This window comes from Mus musculus, chromosome 11 (assembly GCF_000001635.26).
Source record: "Mus musculus strain C57BL/6J chromosome 11, GRCm38.p6 C57BL/6J".
Lineage (NCBI taxonomy): Eukaryota > Metazoa > Chordata > Mammalia > Rodentia > Muridae > Mus > Mus musculus.
In genome coordinates, this window is record NC_000077.6 from 33490102 (window position 1) to 33513062 (window position 22961).

General features: G+C 40.7%; 1 protein-coding gene across 15 annotated transcripts in view; it reads right to left on the bottom strand.

Moving 5' to 3' along the window:
- Ranbp17 (RAN binding protein 17) overlaps window positions 1-22961 on the bottom strand; it is a 301991-nt gene that overhangs the window by 278308 nt on the left and 722 nt on the right. For 13 of the 15 annotated variants that reach the window (NR_110973.2, XR_003949486.1, XR_380976.4 and 10 more), the window contains exons 2-5: window positions 14581-14727; window positions 10579-10669; window positions 3150-3316; window positions 1226-1291 (exon numbers count right to left, since the gene is read on the bottom strand). Coding sequence is in view for 9 of the 15 variants with exons in the window: in NM_023146.3 (NP_075635.1) it covers window positions 1226-1291; window positions 3150-3316; window positions 10579-10669; window positions 14581-14727 (471 nt within the window). In the remaining 6 variants the exon portion in view is untranslated. The remainder of the gene's footprint in view (window positions 1-1225; window positions 1292-3149; window positions 3317-10578; window positions 10670-14580; window positions 14728-22961) is intronic. The other 2 variants (XM_030246217.1, XM_030246218.1) reach the window with 1 other exon arrangement.

The window sequence follows — 22961 nt, forward strand, 5'->3', positions numbered from 1 at the left end:
CATCATGATGTCAGCTTATCAAGTGATCAAGAGACATCTATGTTCTGCCCTCCAAACGTTACTGAAAGTTCCTTTGTATTTTTTAAAAGATATTTGGTTGCTCTCCAAGATATAATAAAGAACTAAGTGAGGAAGTACTGAGGAACTGAGGAGTCATAAAGTCCTCACTTTCAGGGTAGCCTATACTGCCATTGTTTGTAAAGTTTCCCACTTTACAACCAATGAACCAGTTTCACAGTTAGCAAGTATGAAGGCTGGATGCCTGTGGTTCCTACACTAGTCTCTCACTTTTATGAAGTAAAACTATTTTTAACTTGTAAAAGAGAACATCAGTTCTTCAAACTCATTCACAGATAAGGCAAGGTCCGCTCATCATCTTCCTACCCACAAGTTGGCTATTGCTGACATGGAGAGAGGACCTGCCATAGCAGACAATCGCCACAGAACTGTGAGAAGCAAAACTGATGGGCACGGAAACTAAGGTGGTTTTAAAATGTGGAAATTCTATAAAATTTGTCTTAATTCATCACTGAACAGAAATCATTTTTTTTTCAATTCTACAATATTGTGGCTACACTGTGACTACAAAGGGAGTTGGGCAGTAGCTCTGCTTATGCACACACTCACAAAGCAGTCAGGAGGACGCCAGCCTCTCAGCCCAAACGCCCCTTTACAAATTACTCCATGTAGAACACTACTTCTACTTTTCTCCTACTGAAACCCATGCTGACACAAAAGGGGACTTGACAGGGGACATGTCCTCAGCTGCTGAGATCAAGAAGCCCTGTTGGGGGAGGTGTAGTTTCTGGAAATGCTCCTTGTGCAGGGTGAACAAGGCAAGCTAGACAGTGACAGAGCTAAACCATCTGTTCCTGGAGGGGTCTTGCCATTCACCCAAGGTTAACAATCAATTTCTAAACTGTTTGCCCTTTACTTATAAACACGTAAAAGTTTGTGTTCCTTCCTATCTATATCATTCATTTTTATGGTTAGTATATTATCTACAGGAGTGAAAAGCCCATTCTCTAAGTATCCAAGGAACAAGCACTGTGGGGTTTTTCCTATGGTTGTGATTTTTCATGAAATAATTCTCCAACTAGTAAAACGAACACTTAAAGACTTGACCAACACTTACCAGTTTCCTACCACAACAACTATACATTTTGCCACAAAGAAACAAACTTACCTAAGAAAATTCCATGTCCTATTACAAGGAAAAACTTACCAAGTTCATTTCCTGTGTCAATTCACAAAGGATTATCACTCCTATTATGCAGTGTTCCACCGTGCCCTTTGGGAAAATAACCAAGTGAAGACATGATTAGTTCTTAAGCGTCAACCAGGCGATACTTTTAAAAATGAAATGTCAAGGCATCACAGTTGCCTAGTAATGGTCTGTAAAAGTGTGTGGGGGAAAGTATTGTTATTTCTGTAACTAAAAGAATTTTGAACTCATTTTTGAAGGATAAATTTTGGTACATGTAGTTAAGGAGAAAATGTATACCTACCTTAGAAATGCACATCACTCTATACAATGTTTCCCAGCATTTACAACCCATAATAAACTAAGCTTCAAAATAACATTTAATTTAGTACTTTTTCTACAATCTTAAGAATGGGGAAAAATGGTTTTTGTTCTAGAAATTTGCTTGCGGCCTACTGTGATAGCTGCATTCAATAATTAATAAGTAGCTTAGAAACTAATTTAAATCTCTTGATCTAATATCAGAAAAGATCACTTAGGCTCTTTTAATATCACTGAACAGTGCACGTGTATGGAGTCGTTAGGTGCCTTAATGAAGACATTCAGAGTACTCAATGTAGTAAGGTAAACATATGACTGTCAATATGGCATAGTTTCCATGATGTTTCTAATTAGCTTACAATTTAATTGTAAAACCTCCTTCAATTCATATCTCATGTGCACATTACTAACAAATTACCCTATTACAAAATCATACTAGAAAGCATGGGATTAAGAAATGCAGCATCAAATTACAATGCAGTAGTACAAAAGTGTGCCCAGATGTGCTCTGTACATCTCATCTCACAGTTGTCACCCCTGCTAACTTGCACAGAAACTAAGCAACATGATTACTAGGTATAATTAAGTTCATGTTACCTCAGGACCACCAACGATCAACTCTGGGAGCACAGACAATGCATTTTAACTCCTTATGGTCCTTCTAATTCCCATGCACTCAATCATGGTTACTCTGTGTGCATTCGCTCAAAAAGTTGCATGGCGTGGCTCTCTAACCAACTGACAGTCTGAAGACTTTCCTTCCTTCCTTCCTTTCTTTTTTCTTTCTTTTCATTTTAAAGTCCTGGAATGGCAGGGGCTTGTGCTACTGTGTCTAGCTTTTACATGGGTTCTGAGGACTCAGAACGATCATCAGACTTGGCACAGCAGGCACTTTTACCACTAAACCGTCTCTCCAGCCCAAGAAATCTTAAATTTAAAGTTAACCACCTTGCAATTAGAAATGACACAGATATAAAAATATTTATCACTAAATACCTAAATTATTTACAAAGGAAGCAAAAGGCAAACAGGAACAGGGACAACTTCTTAGTCCCTCCACTGTCTCAAAGCTAGAATTCCAACAATCTCTGCAAGCTCTGTTCTTTCTTTTTTCAAGTCTAAATATCTAACTAAACTGGTGTAAATTAGGAATGAAGTGTTATGATTGTATCATGTGTTAATTATATTTATATCATATGCTATGCTCTCATGATTCACTTGAGAACATTGACATGGTGTGGGATAAAAAGCTGTCAAAAGCCTTGCTGGCTTCGCAGTCTGCGTCACTAAGTCACCGGAACCTGTGCGTGCTGCTCAACATAAACCACAGACTCTTCATTTCTACAATGAAACTCACTTCCTATGGCTGTTTTGAAAATTGAGTAATTATGAAAATCATCATAAATATTGCATGTACACATATATGTCATAAATAAAAGCACATTTTAAATTTAGAAACAATGGTTATTTTCACTCTTCTGGTATAGTATTTTTCTTAACTGACAAATAACAAAGGAGCCAAAGGACAAATAATGAATGATAAGTAAGAATGTTTCCACAGAGAGCCAAGGAGCGCTAAGCGAAAGCCCTACTGCTCTAAGATGGCGTTAACGCGCCTTCTTACCTGGAGGAACTTCTTCACATCAGCAATGATTTCTCGGAAAACAAACTCATCCTTCTGCACCTCAAACCACCCCAACTTGGTGAGTTTAGCGATGACTTGAATCAGAGCTTGGATGACAAAGGGCGCCAGCTTAGGTTGGGACGCCACATAATTCAGGATGTAGTTTCCTACCAAGAGAATATCGGTGAACACTTAACTTCTGAGAAACAAAATGTGACTCTTGTGAAGGAAAGGAGGGGGCAATGACATGTAACTTGATAAGTGAGTTGATCCCTGTCACCAATGTGCACTTGCTGTGCAGGAGACTCTGTAACATTTACTTGGAAAACATGAGCTTATTCAACTATATTCTGATAAATCTTAGGTTAATTTAAGTCTAATATGAATGTCAATTTTGTATTTGTAGATGTCATATGCAAAAACCTGACAAGTCAATGCAGAAAGCTGCAAGCCAAATGAACCCAGCTATTTAAGTGGCACTGGACTATATAAGCAGTACAATATAACAGAGCACAGAACGTACGCCTCGGATGGCTACGACTCACTGTTTGTCATTATCTGTGCTATATATACATCACTCCACCCTAGTCTGGCCCACGACTTTCCATCTGACCACAACGTCCCAGCACCTCACAAACTGCAACTCTAATGAGTCCTGCAACCTTCACACCTTTTCAAGACAAAAGCGCCACATTTGCTGTACGGTGCCTGTGCTTCCAAATCTCTTCATCTGTACGACGCTAGCAAACATTTCCTGCAAGTCTATCCTTGTTCCCACAATCATCTTTCTCTCGTGAAGACTGCAGCATTGTATAACAGTCACTTTTAGAAACACATACATCATATTACAATAACTAAATAAGTGAATGCTTACCGTGAGGCTAAAGACGATAACCATTTTTTTAAAACTTGATCTTAGTTAAGTGACATAAAGATATAATAGCATACAATACTGATAAGCTTGTACACAACGTATTTTTGAAGCATTTAAAGCAATACTTTAAAAAAAAAGTTAACACAGCAAAATCAACTGCAAGCTACCCAACTAAAAATGCTTCAACGGGAACACCTCCAAGCCTAAGAACACACTAGGAAAGGAGTGGTCGTATCTGTCTGGAGGAGCTTAGGATATACTGAAAACCAAAGACCAGCAAGTGTGCAGGACAGAGAGATGGCTCTGGAGTAAAGCACTTGCACACCTGCACATGCAAAAGGAAAAGAAAGAATTAGAAAGGGAAGGTGGGGACAACCAGAACCTTTACACACTGGCTAGACCGCAGGCAGTTGGGAAAGCTGAGAACTTCACAGAAGTTTGCACAAACTTTACGTATAACTCAGCAATTTCATTCTTAGGGTTCTTCACAGAAAAACAGGGAAAACTGAACCATGAAAAGGCTCAGATGCAAATGTTCCAAGTGTAAGTGCTCGTGGTGACAAGAAGTAAAACTCAAATGGCCAACAAACTCATCAACTACTAGTAAACAGATGTTTGAAAGCCATACATAGGGGCTGGAGAGGTGGCTCTGCAGTTAAGAGCACTGGCTGCTCTTCTAGAGGAGCTGGGTTCAATTCCCAGCACCCACATGGCGGCTCAGAACCGTCTGTAACTCCTGTTCCAGGAGATCTGGACCCCCCCACCCCTCACATGCATGCAGGCAAAACACCAGTGAACAAAATAAAAATAACTTATCTTTTAAAGACATATGTAAAAAAAAAAAAAAGGAAGGGTGTACCAATGGACATGATGAAACACCATTTTGCTTAGGGAAAGGTATCATGTATGCACAAAAGCACTATATATGCTATGATCTCATTTCTATGAACAGTTACAAAAAAATCAATGTATAAAAGCAGAAAGTACACAGGGGTGGGGACAGAGACAGCCTCTAAATGGTGTTTCTATGATGACGACGTGTTCTATAGCCAAATTGTAAGACTGTCCATACAACCACAAATTTACTACATCTAAAGCTTCCTACTGAAGGCTTCTAACAGATTGATCCTGCTCTGCTGGGTTTTTTGCAAGCACTGAACTATATTTTATGATGTAATATGTATCATGGCTTGGTAAGCTGCAAAGAAGAAAGAAGGGAAGGAAGGGGACTGAGTTATAAAGCAAGCACACCTAACTACACACGTGCCTGAGATGAAAAGGAGAACATCCAGCAAAGCCACGTGAGATCACACGCCAAGGCAGGGCTGAGCTGGCATGAGAGGAAGACCTCGGACACAAACGAGAACCTGGATGGAACTCATGACGTTATAAGGTCACCTAAATAATGGCTCTTCGATGACAAGCTCATAAGGAGACTCAGTAGTGTGCTAGGAAATGGATCTGACTGGTAATCAATGGGTGGCCAATGTTAATGGTACTGTAATGGTAGAAATTAACTGTGGTGAGCACAGAAGTGGGCAACGGTGTTTATAGGAGATAATGAGGTGACTACAAGTGTGCCATCTCAGACAGAGGACTGGAGTTTATCTGAAAACGTGAAGTGACTAGTCAGGCCATTTATACATTTTTTTATTTTAACCACAAGTCTATTATTATACATGCCCATTAGATATAGCATGTCTTGACAAAAAAAAAAATCTAATTGACTGACAGAAAACAAGAGTTCTTTACTCAAACTAAAAAGTATAAAAGAAAACATTTCTTAGGTGAAATTTTCTTATACATTTCTACTTTCTTTTCTCCTCATATTTCATCCTTGTTTTGTTTCTTGAGGCAGGGTTTCTCTGTGTAGCACTGGCTGTCCTGGAACTCTCTTTGTAAACCAGGCCTCTGCCTCCCAAGTGCTGAGATTAAAGGTGTGCCCCACAACTGCCCAGCTCATCACTTTTTCCCAAAGAGTACAGATACTGCTCAACTTTTTGTATGTGTGTGAGAAAGGGTCTCAAATGTCCCAGGCTTGTCTTGAACTTGCTATGCAGTCAAGGATGACCCTGAATTTCTGATGATCTTGCCTCTACTTCCCAAGTCCTGGGATTCCAGCCTTTCACCACATGCCCAGTTTGTGCAGTGGGAGTTAAACATATGTATGTGAGACAGACATTATACCAACTGAACTACATCCCAGCCTTGCTCAGCTTGTGATGAAGTAAAACCCTAATAAACTATCGTAAGCTGAGATTTTCCTTACTGCATCTAACTACAAGCACGGTGTAGCAACACAGTGTAGAATATCACTATTTACCCTTATCTATAACAAAAAGCTACAGCTTACTGCCACTATCCAGTATCACACGAGTGTAATACCTCACATCACCAACCCAAGAAAAGATCAAAATTCATATTCTGAAGTATTGTTTACATATAATCAAAGTATTATAAAAAAATTCCAAAGTCAAATCATTGGAAATTAATATCCATGTTCCGTACTCTAAAAAGGTTTATAAAAGTTTATAAGTCAAATAAATAATCTAAATGCTTGTGGCTATTAAGGAAATTTGTTCAGTAATTAAGAGTACAATGGCCAATTTTCCATGTCGACCTGACTGACTTGGAGTCACCTCAGACTGGTAAAGCACACTTGTGGAGCTTCCAGGGAGGATTGGCCATGGGGAAGAACGACCATGAATTTGGGCAGCGACATCCTATGGACTTGAGACCTTAACAGGATGAAAGAAGTGGAAGGAAAAAGCCAGATGAGTGCTGGCATTACTCTTCCTCCCACTTCCCATCCACAAAGAAGTAAAGACCTCTAACCTTTGTCACAAACCCCAATGCCAACTGTGCCCAAGCACATGGGGCCAGACAACCATGGTATGAATGCTATAAAACCATGAGCCAAATTAGCCCATCCTCCTGTGTAGTCTGGACATAGCAACACAACAGTAAATAATACTGTTTGGTGGTGGTTTGAATATGCTTGGCCCATGAGAAGTGGCACTATTGGGAGGTGTGGTCTGCCGCAGACCCTCTGGGCCCCTTTGTCTGCATGGAACGGGTCTCTAGTCTCGAGTGGACAAAGCGTAGGATGAATTTGACAGACAGACGCACACAGGAGAGGTCCTGTGGAATCTGAATGTGTATTTCAAATCGAGCATAAGACTTTTTATGCAGAAGACAATAAGGAAGTTGGGTGACACACCAGCAAGGTACAAAGAGGTTACTGGATTCTTACATAAAACAGAGGAATACAAACACAGAAGGTCTAACAGGAACTACCTGGGATAGAATTCATTGTTAACAACTGGGATCAACGAGGGCTCCACCCAAGATTCACTAAATCTTGGATGCCAGGGTCAAGGGCTTCGTGCCCAGGCCATAGTTCCTATTTTAGTCTTTTGTATAATCCACCTTCTCCTTAGGCCATTGTAAATACGTGTGTGTGTGTGTGTGTGTGTGTGTGTGTGTGTATGGGTGTAACTCAGCTATAGTCTTAGAAGCCAGGTGTGAGGTCTTTACTCTCTTAGGGCAAGGGCTTTCACACCCAAGTCTCGGTTCTAACTAGGGAGTTCCATTCTAGCTAACCATCTCATGAATAATGCAATACTCTAAAACCACAGCCCGATCTACTTCCTAAACCATTGTAAATTCCTGTATATGGGAGCGACTTGGCTTTTATTGATAGTGTAATACCAGAGGCTATTCTGAATGTCACTGTCTAGCTCAAGGACGTTCTAGGACTGTTGGAACACTGTCGGAAGGCTTTAGCTATGTCAGAATTCAATCTTAAAAGGCACTTATGATAAAGAGAGCAAGTGGATCCATCCACTAGACTAATGCGGGAATGGAGAATTAAGAGAACTCCAGACTCCAGGAGGAGAGCTTCCTTGAAACTCTTTTTGCCTCATGAGCAGCTTTTAGGCATCCCTGCCTGACAGGCTGACTCGACTGGAGTGCCGTGGCAGTGGTCTTGTTAAAAACGGTGTGGCCAGGGGGCTGGAGAGATGGCACAGTGGTTAAGAGCACTGACCACTCTTCTAAAGGTCCTGAGTTCAAATCCCAGCAACCACATGGTGGCTCACAACCATCCATAATAAGATCTGATGCCCTCTTCTGGAGGGTCTAAAGACAGCTACAGTGCACTTACATATAATAAATGAATAAATCTTTTAAAAAAAAGTGTGGCCTTTTTGGAGGAAGTGTGTCACTGTGTGGGAAGGCTTTAAGAGACCCTCTTCCTGTCTGCCTGCAGAAGAGTCTGTCCTTCTGCTGCCTTTGGATGAAGATGTAGAACTTCCGTTCCCTCTTCAGCACCATGCCTGTCTGCACACTGCCAAACTTCCTGATATAATGGTAATGGACTGAACCTCTGAAACTGTTGCCTTGGTCATAGTGTGTCTTCACAGAAGTGGACCCCTCACTAAGACAACAGCTATCGTCCAGCAGATCCAGATGAGTCCACTGGTAAACTCTACCAAACATTTAGGAAATATCTGCCAAGAAAACAAGGAGAGAGAAACCTATTTACCTTATTTTAGTCTAAAGTTACCTTCTTTTATTATCTATTTCACTGCACATCCAGGAATGGATCCCAGGGCCCTCAAGCATGCTAGGCAAGCACTCAATCTCTGACTACAAGCCCTGTTCCCCAAATTATCTTAATATACAAACTGAAAACACTACAAGAAGCAATTGTCTCTCTTGAAAAGAGTTATGAAAATTCTCAACATTCCAGGAAGTTGAATGCAACAATGTATTAAGAATTAAGGAGCAGGAAAAGCAGGCTTCACCTCAATGTGCAGGGCTGGCTCAACACATAAAATCAACAGCCTACTGAATGAAAACCACATGACAGTATCAACAGATGTAAGAAAAGCATTTAACAAATGCAATGTCCATTTATGGTAAAATTCAATGAAGAATAAAGCGGGACGTTCTCCACTTGAACTAGAATACCACTGGAAAATAGCAACTCACATGACATCACGAATAAAAATTAGAGATTTGGAAAGTTTCCCAAGTTAAGGAACAAAGCAAGAAGTGCTGTCACCATTACTTCAGGTTTCACTTAGCTCATGTGCTCCTTGCCCTACCTGCACATAGGGCCTTCCTTGCTGTGTAGCATTAACTCAGTTTAGCCAAGGTTGGTCTCAAATGTCAGAGCCTCTGACCTCAGTGTCTCATGCACAAGGCACCATGGACACCTGCTTCTGTCTAAAGCAACTTTACTCACATTTTGTTTCACAATTTGGAAGCAACTGAAACATTCTTCACTTAGGAACAATCAGACAATAAAGAATATTATTCATAATTAAAAAGAAATGAGATCATTAAGTCCAGTCATGAAAAGACATGGCTTATTATAAAGAAGGAAATCTGAGAAAGCTACATTCTCTACAATTCTCACTCTATGCTACTCTGGAAAACAGTGGAAGACACTGAAAGATCAGGGTGAGCTAAGGCGGGAAGAACCAGCAGATCACAGGATTTGAGTGTAGTGAAGCTACGAGCAGACAGCAGGGCCCCTATCCATCGTGGAGGCAGGGAGGATAGGGGAACTCTACAGTTGCTGTTCAGTCTTGCTAAGGATCCAAAAGCACCCTAGAAAATGTAAGCCTATTTAAGATATGTCCTGAGTCAGGACTGGGTTTACACAGTTTGAACCAGTTTTTTTTTAATTAAAAAAAATGCAAATGCATCTGTTGCCATCTTAAGTGTAGAACTTTCTACATATTGAAGGCTGGCAGAAACTATCAGAAAATGAAGCAAACGACATCCCAGGATGGCTTTGACTACTAATTTTGATCTTAAAGATAACACATCAGATATTTTCACTTTTCTAATATAAAAATATAAATTGCATTAATTTTGAGTTTGAAGAACAGAAATGAGACAATAACCTGTTCTATTACAAACAAAAAGTAATCTCCTACCCTAATTATTAGATTTGTCTACAGGTTCAAGGTTATGTGTAAATAAAAATGTATTATTCTCAAAACATACATATGGCTACTCTACAGTATCTATGTTCTTACTGTATGTTTCTTAGCTGTGGGTTTTTAATGTATCCAAACTGACTATGGTATAGCAACTTGAGCAACACTACAGAGCTGGTTTCTTTCTGGGCATTCAATTGCCAATCAATTAAGAGCATTAGACTCTATACAGATTGAGCAGTTTTAAAAGAACTCTACTATTTCCAGGTTGTATGATCCTGAGCAAGTCAGAGCCTATCATATCTGATTTACTCATCTGCAAACTGAAAATAATCCATCAATTTATTTGGAGGATAAACCATAATAGTGAAAATCAAATACCACATACACAAAATATAATTTATCATTAAATTAATAAAATTTTATAATTATATATTGTCTCATCTATTGTATCATCATCACTGCAGGAATAAGACTTAACTACCCATATTAAATTACTAATAAAACTAAAATTGCAATCCCAATAAAAGCACAACAAATAAAAAGAAACTTTTTATTTTTAAAATATAATTTGTCTTAAAAAAATTAACAAATCACTTACTGATGTCTATCCTCTGTTCAATAGGTAAAGGATTGATTCGGGTAACAAGTTTTGAAAGACATGTTGCTGCAAGGAGCTGAGCATAGGATGTCTGTAAAGAACAGTAATTTTTATTATCATCACAAAAACAGACTAGTCAAAATATTATACTGAATTTTTCTAAGCAAAAACAATTCTACTTCTCCAAAGTAGCAAGTTATGATGAATAAAATAGATGTACTTGAAATATACCTATGTAGACACACAAATGCACACACTCCTCTCTCATAAAAGATCATGGTTGAAGAAGTGTACATAGCTATCTCAACAACAGCAAGTAAATGGGAAAAAGAAATGTCTGTGAAAAAGTTCAACTAAAATACTCTTAACATGGACTAGCAGTTCTGCACAATCTGCTCTCTCCTTCCACCTCCAAATATGCCCGGCTCCATGCTGCAGAAGGCCCTGTCCACAAGAGTTTTTCAATGCCTTTCCCACAATGATTTCTGTGTTCCTTCAGATTTACGTCTGACAGTACACTGTGGCCATCAATTTTCACTTCTGTTTAAAGATTTGTATTTTGAACTTGAGTATATGCATGTGTGCTCTCGAGCTTCTGTGCACCACACGTGTGCAGTTCTCACAGAGGCCAGGTTCCAGGTCTGAAGCCATAGGCAGTTCTGAAGCAGCTCAAGTTCTGCCTTTCTCTAGAGCCACTGACCATCTCTCTAGCCTCTCCAATTTTCTCGAACTCTATAAATACACGTCCATCTTTTAAAATTCAATTCTCATTCTATTTCTACGAAGTTCTTGCCAAAATATTTTTCCCTCTAGATTACAAGTTGGCAAAAAAAAAAAAAAAAAAAAAAAAATCCATGAAACATAGCTTGTGAGCTAAAAATGGTTCTCATAATTTTAAACAGTTGGAAAACAATTTGGCCAGGTGTGGTGGCGCACACCTTTAATCTCAGCACTCGGGAAGCAGAAGCAGGAGGATTTCTGGGTTCGAGGCCAGCCTGGTCTACAAAGTAAGTTCCAGGACAGCCAGTACTATACAGAGAAACCCTGTCTCAAAAAACAAAACAAAACAAAATTTAAAAACAGTATTTTGTTAACATGTAAAAAATAGAAACCATGTGAACTTCAGTGTGATAATGTTTATAAAACAGGAACCTTGCCCAGGGTTTACCTGTGGTCCATGGCTGACTTCGTGTGTAATGGCAGACCTCAGCAGCTCAAACCGCCCCTGTGTGTGCTGAAATGCAGCTGCTGCTCAGGTGCCAGAGACTTCAGCATCTAGAGTGTCATGGGAACTGAGCCAACGTGACACATACCTTCCATTAAACCAATATATATCCCCCAAGCCAAAGAAAAAAAGTAAAAGTGGGCTTTAAATATCTAACTTTGAAGGCACATAGTTAAATTAGATGGCAAATTAATACTTCCTCAATTGCCTTCTAGGGAAGTAACCTTGTCCTAAAAGAATGTTCGGTGAAAGTTTCAAACTAAGCAATCATAGCAATATTCCCAACTCAAAGAAAGTCAGTAGTCTTTGTGAACTTTGATAAACTATGTCAGAACAGCACTTAAAAAAGAAACTAAAAAAAAGGTGAGTCTACAAACCAAAGTCAAGTTTACAACTGATCCATTAGTTAAGTAAGGGAAGCTACTTTCTAATGATGAGCTAATCACCTGGTTTCCCTAGAGCAGCGAAAGTTACACTTAAGAAAAAACAAACTTCACAGCCTTTCAGAGAAGACAAATGCTCAGAGATAAGGACACTGAAACAAGGTCAGAGGTCACTTTAAAGGCAAGGCAGGGAAATTGCTAAGGTTAGGGTTAGCTTTCCTTTCTTTCTTTTTTTCTTTTTTTCAAAAACAATTTTTATTAGATATTTTCTTCATTTACATTTCAAATCCTATACCCTCCCCCCACCCTGATCCCCAACCCACCCACTCCCACTTCCTGGCCCTGGCGTTCCCCTGTACTGGGACATATAATCTTTGCAAGACCATTGGGCCTCTCTTTCCACTGATGGCCTACTAGGCCATCCTCTGCTACATATGCAGCTAGAGGCACGAGCTCCAGGGGTACTGGTTAGTTCATATTGTTGTTCCACCTATAGGGTTGCAGACCCCTTCAGCTCCTTGGGTACTTTCTCTAGCTTCTCCATTGGGGGCCCTGTGTTCCATCCAATAGATGACTGTGAACATCCACTTTTGTGTTTGCTAGGTACTGGCATAGCCTCACAAGTGATGGAAGGAAGGACCATCCAGAGACTGCCCCAACCGGGGATCCATCCCATAAACCACCACCAAACCCAGACACTACGGCATATGCCAGCAAGATTTTGCCAACAGGACCCTGATATAGTGTTAACTTGCAAAAGATGGATTGACGTTACTAAAACTTGTTCCTGCGGTTAATGTTACAGACTCCTGCCTTCCACTCATTCTAGAAGTCAGGAATGAATGGCAAGTAATTCAAAAACTGCTACCTTTTATGAAGAATCTGTGGAACTACAGACCAGAATATTTTAAAGGAGCTGAGGAAACATTAATTAATGTTTCCTTAGTACTCGTACAGGGATGTCAGGATAAGTGGTAGATGGGTCACTCCAGCAACAATGAACACTGTGTGTCACACACTGCCAAGCCACTTCACAAGTTCCTACACTGAGAAAAGCTAACATCAGTAGTAACACCAGTAAATGTTCTAACCTCCACTGACACTCCCAGTAGCACATAGCCAGGGATCCAAATATAAAGAAAATTTCTGTATCTGAAAATCCATTTTGCTATTCAACTAACGACCTTCCACCTAATTTTTAATTGAAGAGTATTATTAATTTGCAATAATGATAGGCAAGACAGAAAATATCAAGAGAATTTTAATTCGACAAGCATAAAAATGCCAACTGACTCAAGGCACATACACTGCAAAACAGATGCTAAAAACTGCTGGCATGCCATCTGACAGCACCCAGGTTTGTGAAGAGACTTCCAATGATGTAAAATTTTAGCTAATTGTACACCTTTAATACCAGCACGTTCAAGGTAAAAGCAAGGTAGATTATTGTGAATTCAAGGCCAGCCTGTTATACACAGAGTTCCAAGTCAGTCAAGGTTACACAGTGAGGCCTTGTCTAAAGAAAGAATTTCATTACAAATCTGCATGGATATATTAACTATGAATATCTGCACTCAAGTCTAATAACAGAAAACACCAACCTTAAACCTCAATTAACCCCCAGAAGAACTGCTCTATTTTTATCAGCTAACCAGTATGACATAAAAAAGTATATTCAATGATTAGATTTTCAATTTTACCAACAAAATTTTATGAATATTTGTTTTCTCTACTGTTATAGAAATACTTATGAAATACTGACAAAGCCTAAAATACTACATGGCTCTTCATGAAAAGTTTGTCACCTTTCCTGTAAACAATTTCTCTCTGTATGTAGTATTCTCCTTCTCATTTCAGACCTCTCTAACAGTGAACACTTTAATTCGCGCACATAGATGCACAAGTCAGTAGTATGGTTGGCTCCTCAGTAGCTGCTGGTTGCTGAGTGGACAGCTCTGAGTATCTACAATGAAGGTATGAAGAAGCAGGAGCACTCTTCTGAATACCCTGATACTCAGGTTGTTTTTTCTCTTTTTCTTTTTTCTTTTATTTCTGAAATGTAATTGCTAGGGCTAGGGATGTAACTTGGCAGTAGAGAGCTCCCCTAGCATGTAAGAGGCCTTGGTTCATTCCCAGCACTGCTAAAATCAACATATAAAATGTGACATAAAACCAGGCCAAGAAGAACGAAAAAAACTATTTCACCATATGCCTATTTCTACTTTGTGGCTGTTTCCTGTATGTCTCCCCAGCTTTTCCAGTTCTTCCTGCTTAACCCGTCTGACAGAAAACAACAACAACAAGATGTGGCAAAAGCTTTGAGTACCGCAGCTAAACCACCGCTAATATCATCAACACTGGCCTGTCAGGGTCAGCCACCCATCTCATACTTACTGTTCCTTGTTCTAGTAAAAGTTGACACTTGCTGAGACATTCTGGGCTGTCAATCAGTTCCAAGAGTGCTTTCTCAGCCTCTATTCTTTCAGTGAGATCGGTCCCTACGTAGAGATGAGTACACAGCACTTCCAACTCAGCCAAACTCTTCAGAGGAAAAAAAGAAAGACGTTTGACTTAAATGGAAAATAATAATTAAACACAAATAAAAGAGATACAGAAATAATGCTTCTATACATCCATGCAATGCATAGGTACTGAGCAGTAATACCACTCACTTAATACCGTGCAAGAGAAGCACATTCCCTACTGCCCAAATTATTTACTTACAAAATGAGTTACACAACGCAACTACACATAAAGGAGAAGAGTCCCTCCTTTACAAAGTTAACAGTTATGTCTGAAAGAAGGTACACATATGCTAAAAAGCTCAAAACCGAAGAGTGCCTCACACCTAAAGGGTAAGCCAAGTGAAGAATAGACTAGAAGGCAGCACAGGCAAAGCAGCAGCATTGACAGGGCTTCAGATAAAATGAATGTACTCATTTCAAGACATGAAACAGTGGCCAGTAAACAGCTGTGAGATAATGGGCAAAGTGATGGGGTGGGGAGAAAGACCTCACACAAGCTGCCAACAGCTCGTTTGTTGTTCCCAACCCTACCACCTATACAAAAGATCGAATGATAATTCTATGTGTGCTAGTCTGGGCTTCTGAACTCAGTGCTTCAGGTGAACCATGGCATGACTTCTGATCTTACAGTATTTCTGATAACACTCTAACTAAAGTACAAGTTTTCATCTTATAAGTACAAAGACTAACTGGCTCTACCTATAACTAGAACACCTGGAAACGACCAACTACAAAGTGAGTCTGGCCACCCTCTTGGCTTAAGAGAATCTTGTTAAAGCCACTTAATAAAACAAATTATTTCACTTGGAACTTGAATTACATACTTGACAAAAATATTGGCAGAGATTTTCAAAAACAGGTAGCCAAATGAACATAATGGGATATTCCAAAAGAAATGCCAATTTTGTTCAGTTCTGGCCTGAACTTCTGTGTGCAGCTTATAGCTTCACACCCCTCAAATCCACAAGCAGACCTGAGACGAGAGAGCCCTGGCGCCCACCCTTGTATCCACCTTAGCTCCTGCACATTCCCCACTTCCCTATCTGTGCTACAACCCATAGCCAAGATTCAGGAATTTTCTGCTAAAGAGCCCAAAGATGAAGTCTCAAATTGATTCATTAAAGTGTAGGACCTTGGGCTGGCGAGATGGCTCAGAGGGTAAGAGCACCCGACTGCTCTTCCAAAGGTCCAGAGTTCAAATCCCAGCAACCACATGGTGGCCCACAACCATCCGTAACAAGAACTGACTCCCTCTTCTGGTGTGTCTGAAGACAGCTACAGTGTACTTACATATAATAAATAATAAATAAATCTTTAAAAAAAAAAAAAAGTGTAGGACCTTGTCAGGCATGTTGGTGCCTACCTGAGATCACACCAGGTGGGAGGAGGCATGAGTACTGTCCATGCTCACTGCTTCAGTCAGAGTTGCATGCAGAGGCAGCAGAGTTGCATGCACACCACATACTTTACTTTGCACTTACTACTGTAATAACACTGGAAGATAGATAGCTATATCCCCTAAAAGATAGATCCAGAGCCTATTTCTATAATCTTTAGAAAGAGGGTCTTTATAAATCCTTAGTTAAGGGATTTAGATAAAAATCATTCTAGCTTTGGAGTGGGCTCTAAACTCTAAACCCAATTACTGACATCCTTATAGGAGAGGAAGAACATGGTGACACATTTCTACAATCTAACACTCAGGAGGCTGAGGCAGGAAGACAGAGAATTCAATGCCATCGTGGGCTACATACAAAATTTCTAACAAAATTAGCAAAAGTCTTCTCTGACAGGTGGGAGGCAGTGGCCCCCTTCCTGTCACGTTGAACTTTCCCCAAACTGCATAGGAACATAAGGATTATTCATGAAGCAGGACGTTCCTTCTATCAACCCACCAACACATGGGGACACGTGAGTGCCTGCCTGGGACTCGTGGAGCACTATGAAATGTCAGGGTAAAATACAGAGCCCCAAACACCAAATGTTCTTGAAAATGTTACCGTCCCTAAAGTGCCATTTGCACCCCTCACCAAACTCCTTGCAAACGCTCGGGACCATGGAAGTTGGCCATGCTTGTGATGGTCATTCTCACCAGTCTCTCCAAAACCCAGCCAAATTCTCTGCAAAGGGAAAGGGGCTTCAGATGCAAAAAGATACAGGGGAGAAGGCCATAAGAAGACAGGCAGAGTCCGGGAGGCCATATCTAACACCAAAAAGTTCTAAAGCTGCCAAAAACTCTGAGAAGCTAGGCCAAAGGCCTCCAGATGGAAGCAAGCCATCTGCCCTCTGTCTCAGCCTTCTGGCCTTCATTCAGAACTGAGAACAAATTGGAGTTTTAAGCCACCCCAGTTGTGGCAATGTTACAAAAGACCTAGAAAACTAATATTTAAAAAAGATAAATGATGGGCTGGAGAGATGGCTCAGTGGTTAAGAGCACTTACTGCTCTTCCAGAGGTCCTGAGTTCAATTCCCAGCAACCACACCGTGGCTCACAACCACCATCTGTAATGGGATCCGATTCCTTCTTCTGGTGTGTCTGAAGACAGCTACAGTGTACTCATCATATATATACATATATATGTGTGTGTGTATATATGTGTACGTGTGTGTGTGTGTGTGTGTGTGTGTGTGTATGATAAATTACCTCCCCATCTCTTGCCTGCATTCTGGAATCAAGCTTGCCTGTCTTCATTTTGGGGTTACTTATCTCCTATAAACTGTTCCTTCTTCTGTTAGCTGAGCATCCCTGAAGGCTTCTTCCTGAGCCACTTGGAACTAACTCTTCCTTCAACAATGAAGCCAGTATTACATTGGCGCAAAAGGAGATTTGGATTGTGAATGTTAAATAATCATAACAATTTTATTAATCAAAATAGGAACCATTTAAAAAAAAAAAAAAAGGCCGGGTGGTGGTGGTGCACGCCTTTAATCCCAGCATTTGGGAGGCAGAGGCAGGTGGATGTCTGAGTTCAAGGCTAGCCTGGTCTACAGAGTGAGTTCCAGGACAGCCATGGCTACACAGAGAAACCCTGTCTCCCAAAAAAAAAAAAAAAAAAAAAAAAAAAACCCACTGTCAAGGTGCTGAAGAAGTGGTAGTCATTGGTAAGAGGTCACATGGATACAATGAACACGGTGGATGAGGGAGAAATTCAAAGCTCAATGGATTCAACTCCTGATGCTGTGATTGTGCAGCATGCAGTCCAGTTTTGCTCTGGAGAAGCGGCTCTTTCCTGAATGATGGCCAATGCTGAGGGCACTGCAGCTTTCGGTGCATGGAATGGATTTGGTGAGCACATTTCTCAGATACAGTGGTTTGACTAGGCAGGATTCAACTGATAGTGTGCTAGGTAGCAGACTACCCGACAGTGACTGTGGACTTCTCATGGTGCAAGTTTGGCTCTGGGAAGTGCTTTAGAACTTCTTAGTCCAACCACTAAGCTGGTCATCAGGAATTGTCATTTTCCTGTCACATGGTACAATCTGATCAAGAAATGAATTCACTAAAGTTTTTAGAAAGAAAATTTAAAAAACAAAATGACTTAAAAAAGAGTAAGAGAAGTCGGGCGTGGTGGCGCACACCTTTAATCCCAGCACTCGGGAGACAGAGGCAGGCGGATTTCTGAGTTCGAGGCCAGCCTGGTCTACAGAGTGAGTTCCAGGACAGCCAGGGCTACACAGAGAAACCAGGTCTCGGAAAACCAAAAAAAAAAAAAAAAGAGTAAGAGAGACACAAATCCACAGAGTTCTCTAAAAGCATCTCCATCTGGTCCTGAGGGTCATTTACTGTGTTTGTTTGTTTTTTGCCATTCCAATTTTCTTCCAATCTTTTTGGTTTTTGTTGTTATTGTCGTTTGGTTTTCTTGAGACAGGATTTCTCTGTATAGCCCTGGCTGTCCTGGAACTCACTTTGTAGACCAGGCTGGCCTCAAACTCAGAAATCGGCCTGCCTCTGCCTCCCGAGTGCTGGGATTAAAGACATGCGCCACCACGACCAGCTTTTTCTTCAAATCTTAAACAACCATGAATGGTCCACACTGAGTTCTCTGCAATTTCTGTAGTTGTAAGAGGATCACTTTCAGTGGCTGTTTTCCATTAAGTCACTGTTAAGTTCTGATCACCTACCACAATTCTCCTCAACTTTAGGGCTCTCAATACTTTTTTGCAAACTTTATTGAACCACCACTGCACTGTGCATTAGAAATCCCTGAGCCAACAACAGCAGAGATCCATTTTACATGCTGCTGTTACTGATCCATTTTATACTCAAACAAGAAAAATCGTAGCTCAGCAGGTGGTGGAACCCATGTAAAGAGAAAGAAAAACCTACTCCATAAAGCTGTAAATAACCTCCACACAGCACCATAGTGTGTACACACAGTATAAAACAAGACAATTTTTAAAAATTGTTCAAAGTTGCTTGTCTTCATCATTTCCGTAATATAAATCTAAAATAAACAGATGTAATGCCACTAGCAAAAAGCATACAGTAAGAAATGCATAGTAAAATGATTTACAACATAACCACGTTAAAGAGTATCAAATGACAAATTTCCACAATGCAAAACTAAAGTACTTTTGCACCAACTGTCTTAGTTAGGATTTTACTGCTGTGACACCATGACCAAGGCAACTCTTGTAAGGACAATTTAAGCCCCATTTAATTGGGGCTGGCTAACAAGTTCAGAAGTTCAGTCTGCTATCATCAGGCAGGAAGCAAAGCAACATCCAGGCAAGTATGGTGCTGGTGAAGCTAAGAGGTCTACATCTAGATCCAAAGGCAGACTGTCTTCAGGCAGCTAGGAGGCAGCCCAGCCCACAGTAGCACACTTCCTCCAACAAGGTCAATAGTGCCACTCCCTGGGCCAACCATATTCAGATACCACACCAACCAAATAGTTGTTTAAGTATCCCACAGTTTACAAGAGTATTTTCATCTTTTCTTAAGCCAATTCTAAAAACTAGATTCCTACATACTACATAAATTTAGTGTGCTCATTTTTCAGATTAAAAAACCTAAAGTTGACAGAGTACATGCATGTAAGGTGTACAAGATCACAGAGCCAATGACAAGTCTGTATGCACCAGGCACATCTCCCTCACCATGTGTCACCCTTTATTCTCCAGTCCTCATCCACCTGCCAACAATGTCCAATGCCTACTTTTAACTTCCTCTTGTATGTCTACAACACCCTCTAGAAAGGTACTAAAAGTAACCCCAGAACAGCAGAAACCACGTTACACATGGCCCTAGAACTGTGGAAACCACGTCACACATGGCCCTAGAACTGTGGAAACCATGTCACACATGGCCCTAGAACTGTGGAAACCACGTCACACATGGCTCTGGATCGGCAAAAACCACATTACACATGGCTCCAGCAGATTTCTACTCCATGTGTCCCTCTCCAGTAGAATGGTGTTGGAGTTTTAAGACCAGAGTCACAAGCTCCATGCTACCTTCTGCTTTCCTCTCTCAATTCCTCATGCATAACTATTAAAAAAAAAAAAAAAAAGTGGCTTTGTCCAAAAAGAGGTCTAGCCTTTGCCCTCAATTTCTGGTAGATAATCTATGTCATAGTTGACAGTTTTGGGTTGTTTTTGTTTTTTGTTTTGTTTTGTTTAGGACAAGCACTGACAACACCTGATAGCCACAGATTCAGGGTTTTAATGATGATTTTGGGTCATGATTATGAGTGGAAGCAGAAACTATCAATCATGCCTAAGTAATGAAGCCTCAGTAAGTACTGCAGGTACTAAGAGTGGTTAAACCTTCCTGTCTTGCAGTGGCACACACATATGGAGCCAGGAGAGCATCCTACCCTGTGGCAAAGAGAAGCTACATTTTAGAACCTTCATAGATTAAGATTATCCTCCCTGTATCCTCCCTTTAATCAATTTTAATCTGTATTCTTTCCCTATAACAATTCACAATTATACATTTGATAGGGTTTTTCTGTTTTGCTTTGTTTTTTTCTGAGACAGGGTTTCTCTATGGAAATTTTGTTCTGTCCTGGAACTTGCTCTGTATCACAGAGATCGAGATCAACCTGTCTCAGCCTCCAGAGTGCTGGGATTAAAGGTGTGCACCACCGTGCCTGGCAGAATTTGATAGCTTCTGATGAACTGTCAGACCCTTAGGTGACTGTGGGGAGATCCCTCAATCGGCTGCTGGTGCCAGGAGTTTTATGAACCGTGTCTCACCCCAATCTGGCAAACTCCAGGTTCAAACCAATTTACTTAGACAGTTCTACTAACTGTTTCTCTGTAGGCGTTAGAGGAACTAAGTAAAATCCAATGCCCTGGGTTTCTCCGTAGGCTGCTTAGGAATGAGTGGTAAGTAGTGGGGGTCTTAAAAGACACATCTTGGGCTGGTGAGATGGCTCAGTGGGTAAGAGCGCCCGACTGCTCTTCCGAAGGTCCAGAGTTCAAATCCCAGCAACCACATGGTGGCTCACAACCATCCGTAACAAGATCTGACTCCCCCTTCTGGTGTGTCTGAAGACAGCTACAGTGTACTTACATATAATAATAAATAAATCTTTAAAAAAAAAAAAAAAAGACACATCTTCCCCGGGCAGTGGTGGCGCATGCCTTTAATCCCAGCACTTGGGAGGCAGAGGCAGGCAGATTTCTGAGTTTGAGGCCAGCCTGGTCTACAAAGTGAGTTCCAGGACAGCCAGGGCTACACAGAGAAAACCTGTCTCAAAAACCATTAAAAAAAAAAAAAAAAGACACATCTTTGGAAAAGTCCCTTGTCCAGTGGAGTTGGCACAAGCCTTAGAATCTGTCACAGCAATCTAAGCTTCCCCAGACTCACTACTGAGACTACAGACAGAAAACATCTGAAACAAATGTGAAGACTGAAGAGCAAAGTAATCCAGTGACTGCCACACACTTCACACTGACACCTACCTTCCCCAAATCACTCTTCTTCACAATACCATTATGTGTATTTTTCAGTCACATTGAGATCACCCAGCCCAAGGGAGGAGCTAGATCATCACTAACAGTCTTTGATTCCAGAACTATTCATCAAGCAAAACACGCAAGAGTCCTAGGCTGACATCCTAAAACACTAAGCTTTTTACCAACATCATTGTCATAATACTATAATAATTCTATCTTTCCTCATTCTGTTCCTCCACTCAGAATGCCTCCCAAAAGATCATCCAGCCCTGTTTCTTACTGCTCCCTAACCAGGATGATCCTGATTGAATCTCTAGGAATGGTATCTTCCTCTGCCTTCCAAGAAACTGAGGCAAGCAAGGACTTAAGGGTAAAAGCATGGAACTGGCGGTCTACACATGCAACTCTGCCCTGTGGACAGTAGTTATATCGTGGAGCTACATAATTACCAAGTGTGAAGAAGACACTGAAACAATGCCTTAAAATGTCACCTTAGTGTATATTTCTAGGAATGATACGACCAGTTTGGGCACCAACATCTCACTTGTGTAATATTGCACTTGGAGATGAAGGCAGTTTCCAGGGCTTGGCGATTTACCAGGCATCGTCTAAGTCCAAAAAGGTTCCAAAGTTCTTGTACGCCTTCTGATTTACTCAAGACTTACACCTGCACTATGAACATCTGAATATCTATTTCCAATTCACAGTAAGTAATCTCTGTGAGATTCTTCCTGCAAAAGTTCTGCACAAGACATCTATTTACTAAAGTGATAACAAATAGCTAATTCCGAGCTGGGGAACCCTTAAAAATAAAACAAAACAAAACAGTAAATAAAAAGATAACAGTAAGTAAAAAAGATAAAATGTGGGTCTATTTCCTGGTTCTAAATTACTTTAGAAGTAAGAAAGCACTAAGTCCATGGGACGGACCATCGGATCCATGTAAATCTACAAGGGGAAGGGGCATTCAGATACACTGTCACTAAGATCCCGCCTACTTCTCTAAGGTCTTCTGCCATCCACAACTTTTCAAATCAATCTTAGGATGCAAGAACAGATTTTCACAGTATGCAACGGTCTTCCACAATTCTTTGCTTTGCCCACACCGTCTTTAGTCTGTAGTCTTTCTTCCCTCACTACCTGGGTATCTACATACAGTTCCTACAATTCCCGCTAGAGTCCCACGTCCCTGAGAGTACAAGGCAGCGAGTTTGCCCAGAGGCTTATGTACCATCAGTAGGAACCCAGTAACAAGTGGAGACTCCACTCCACCTACGGATGGACTGCCCCCTTTCTGTGCTCCCGCGATATCCCGTGACTAATTCTACCATAACAGTCTTCACG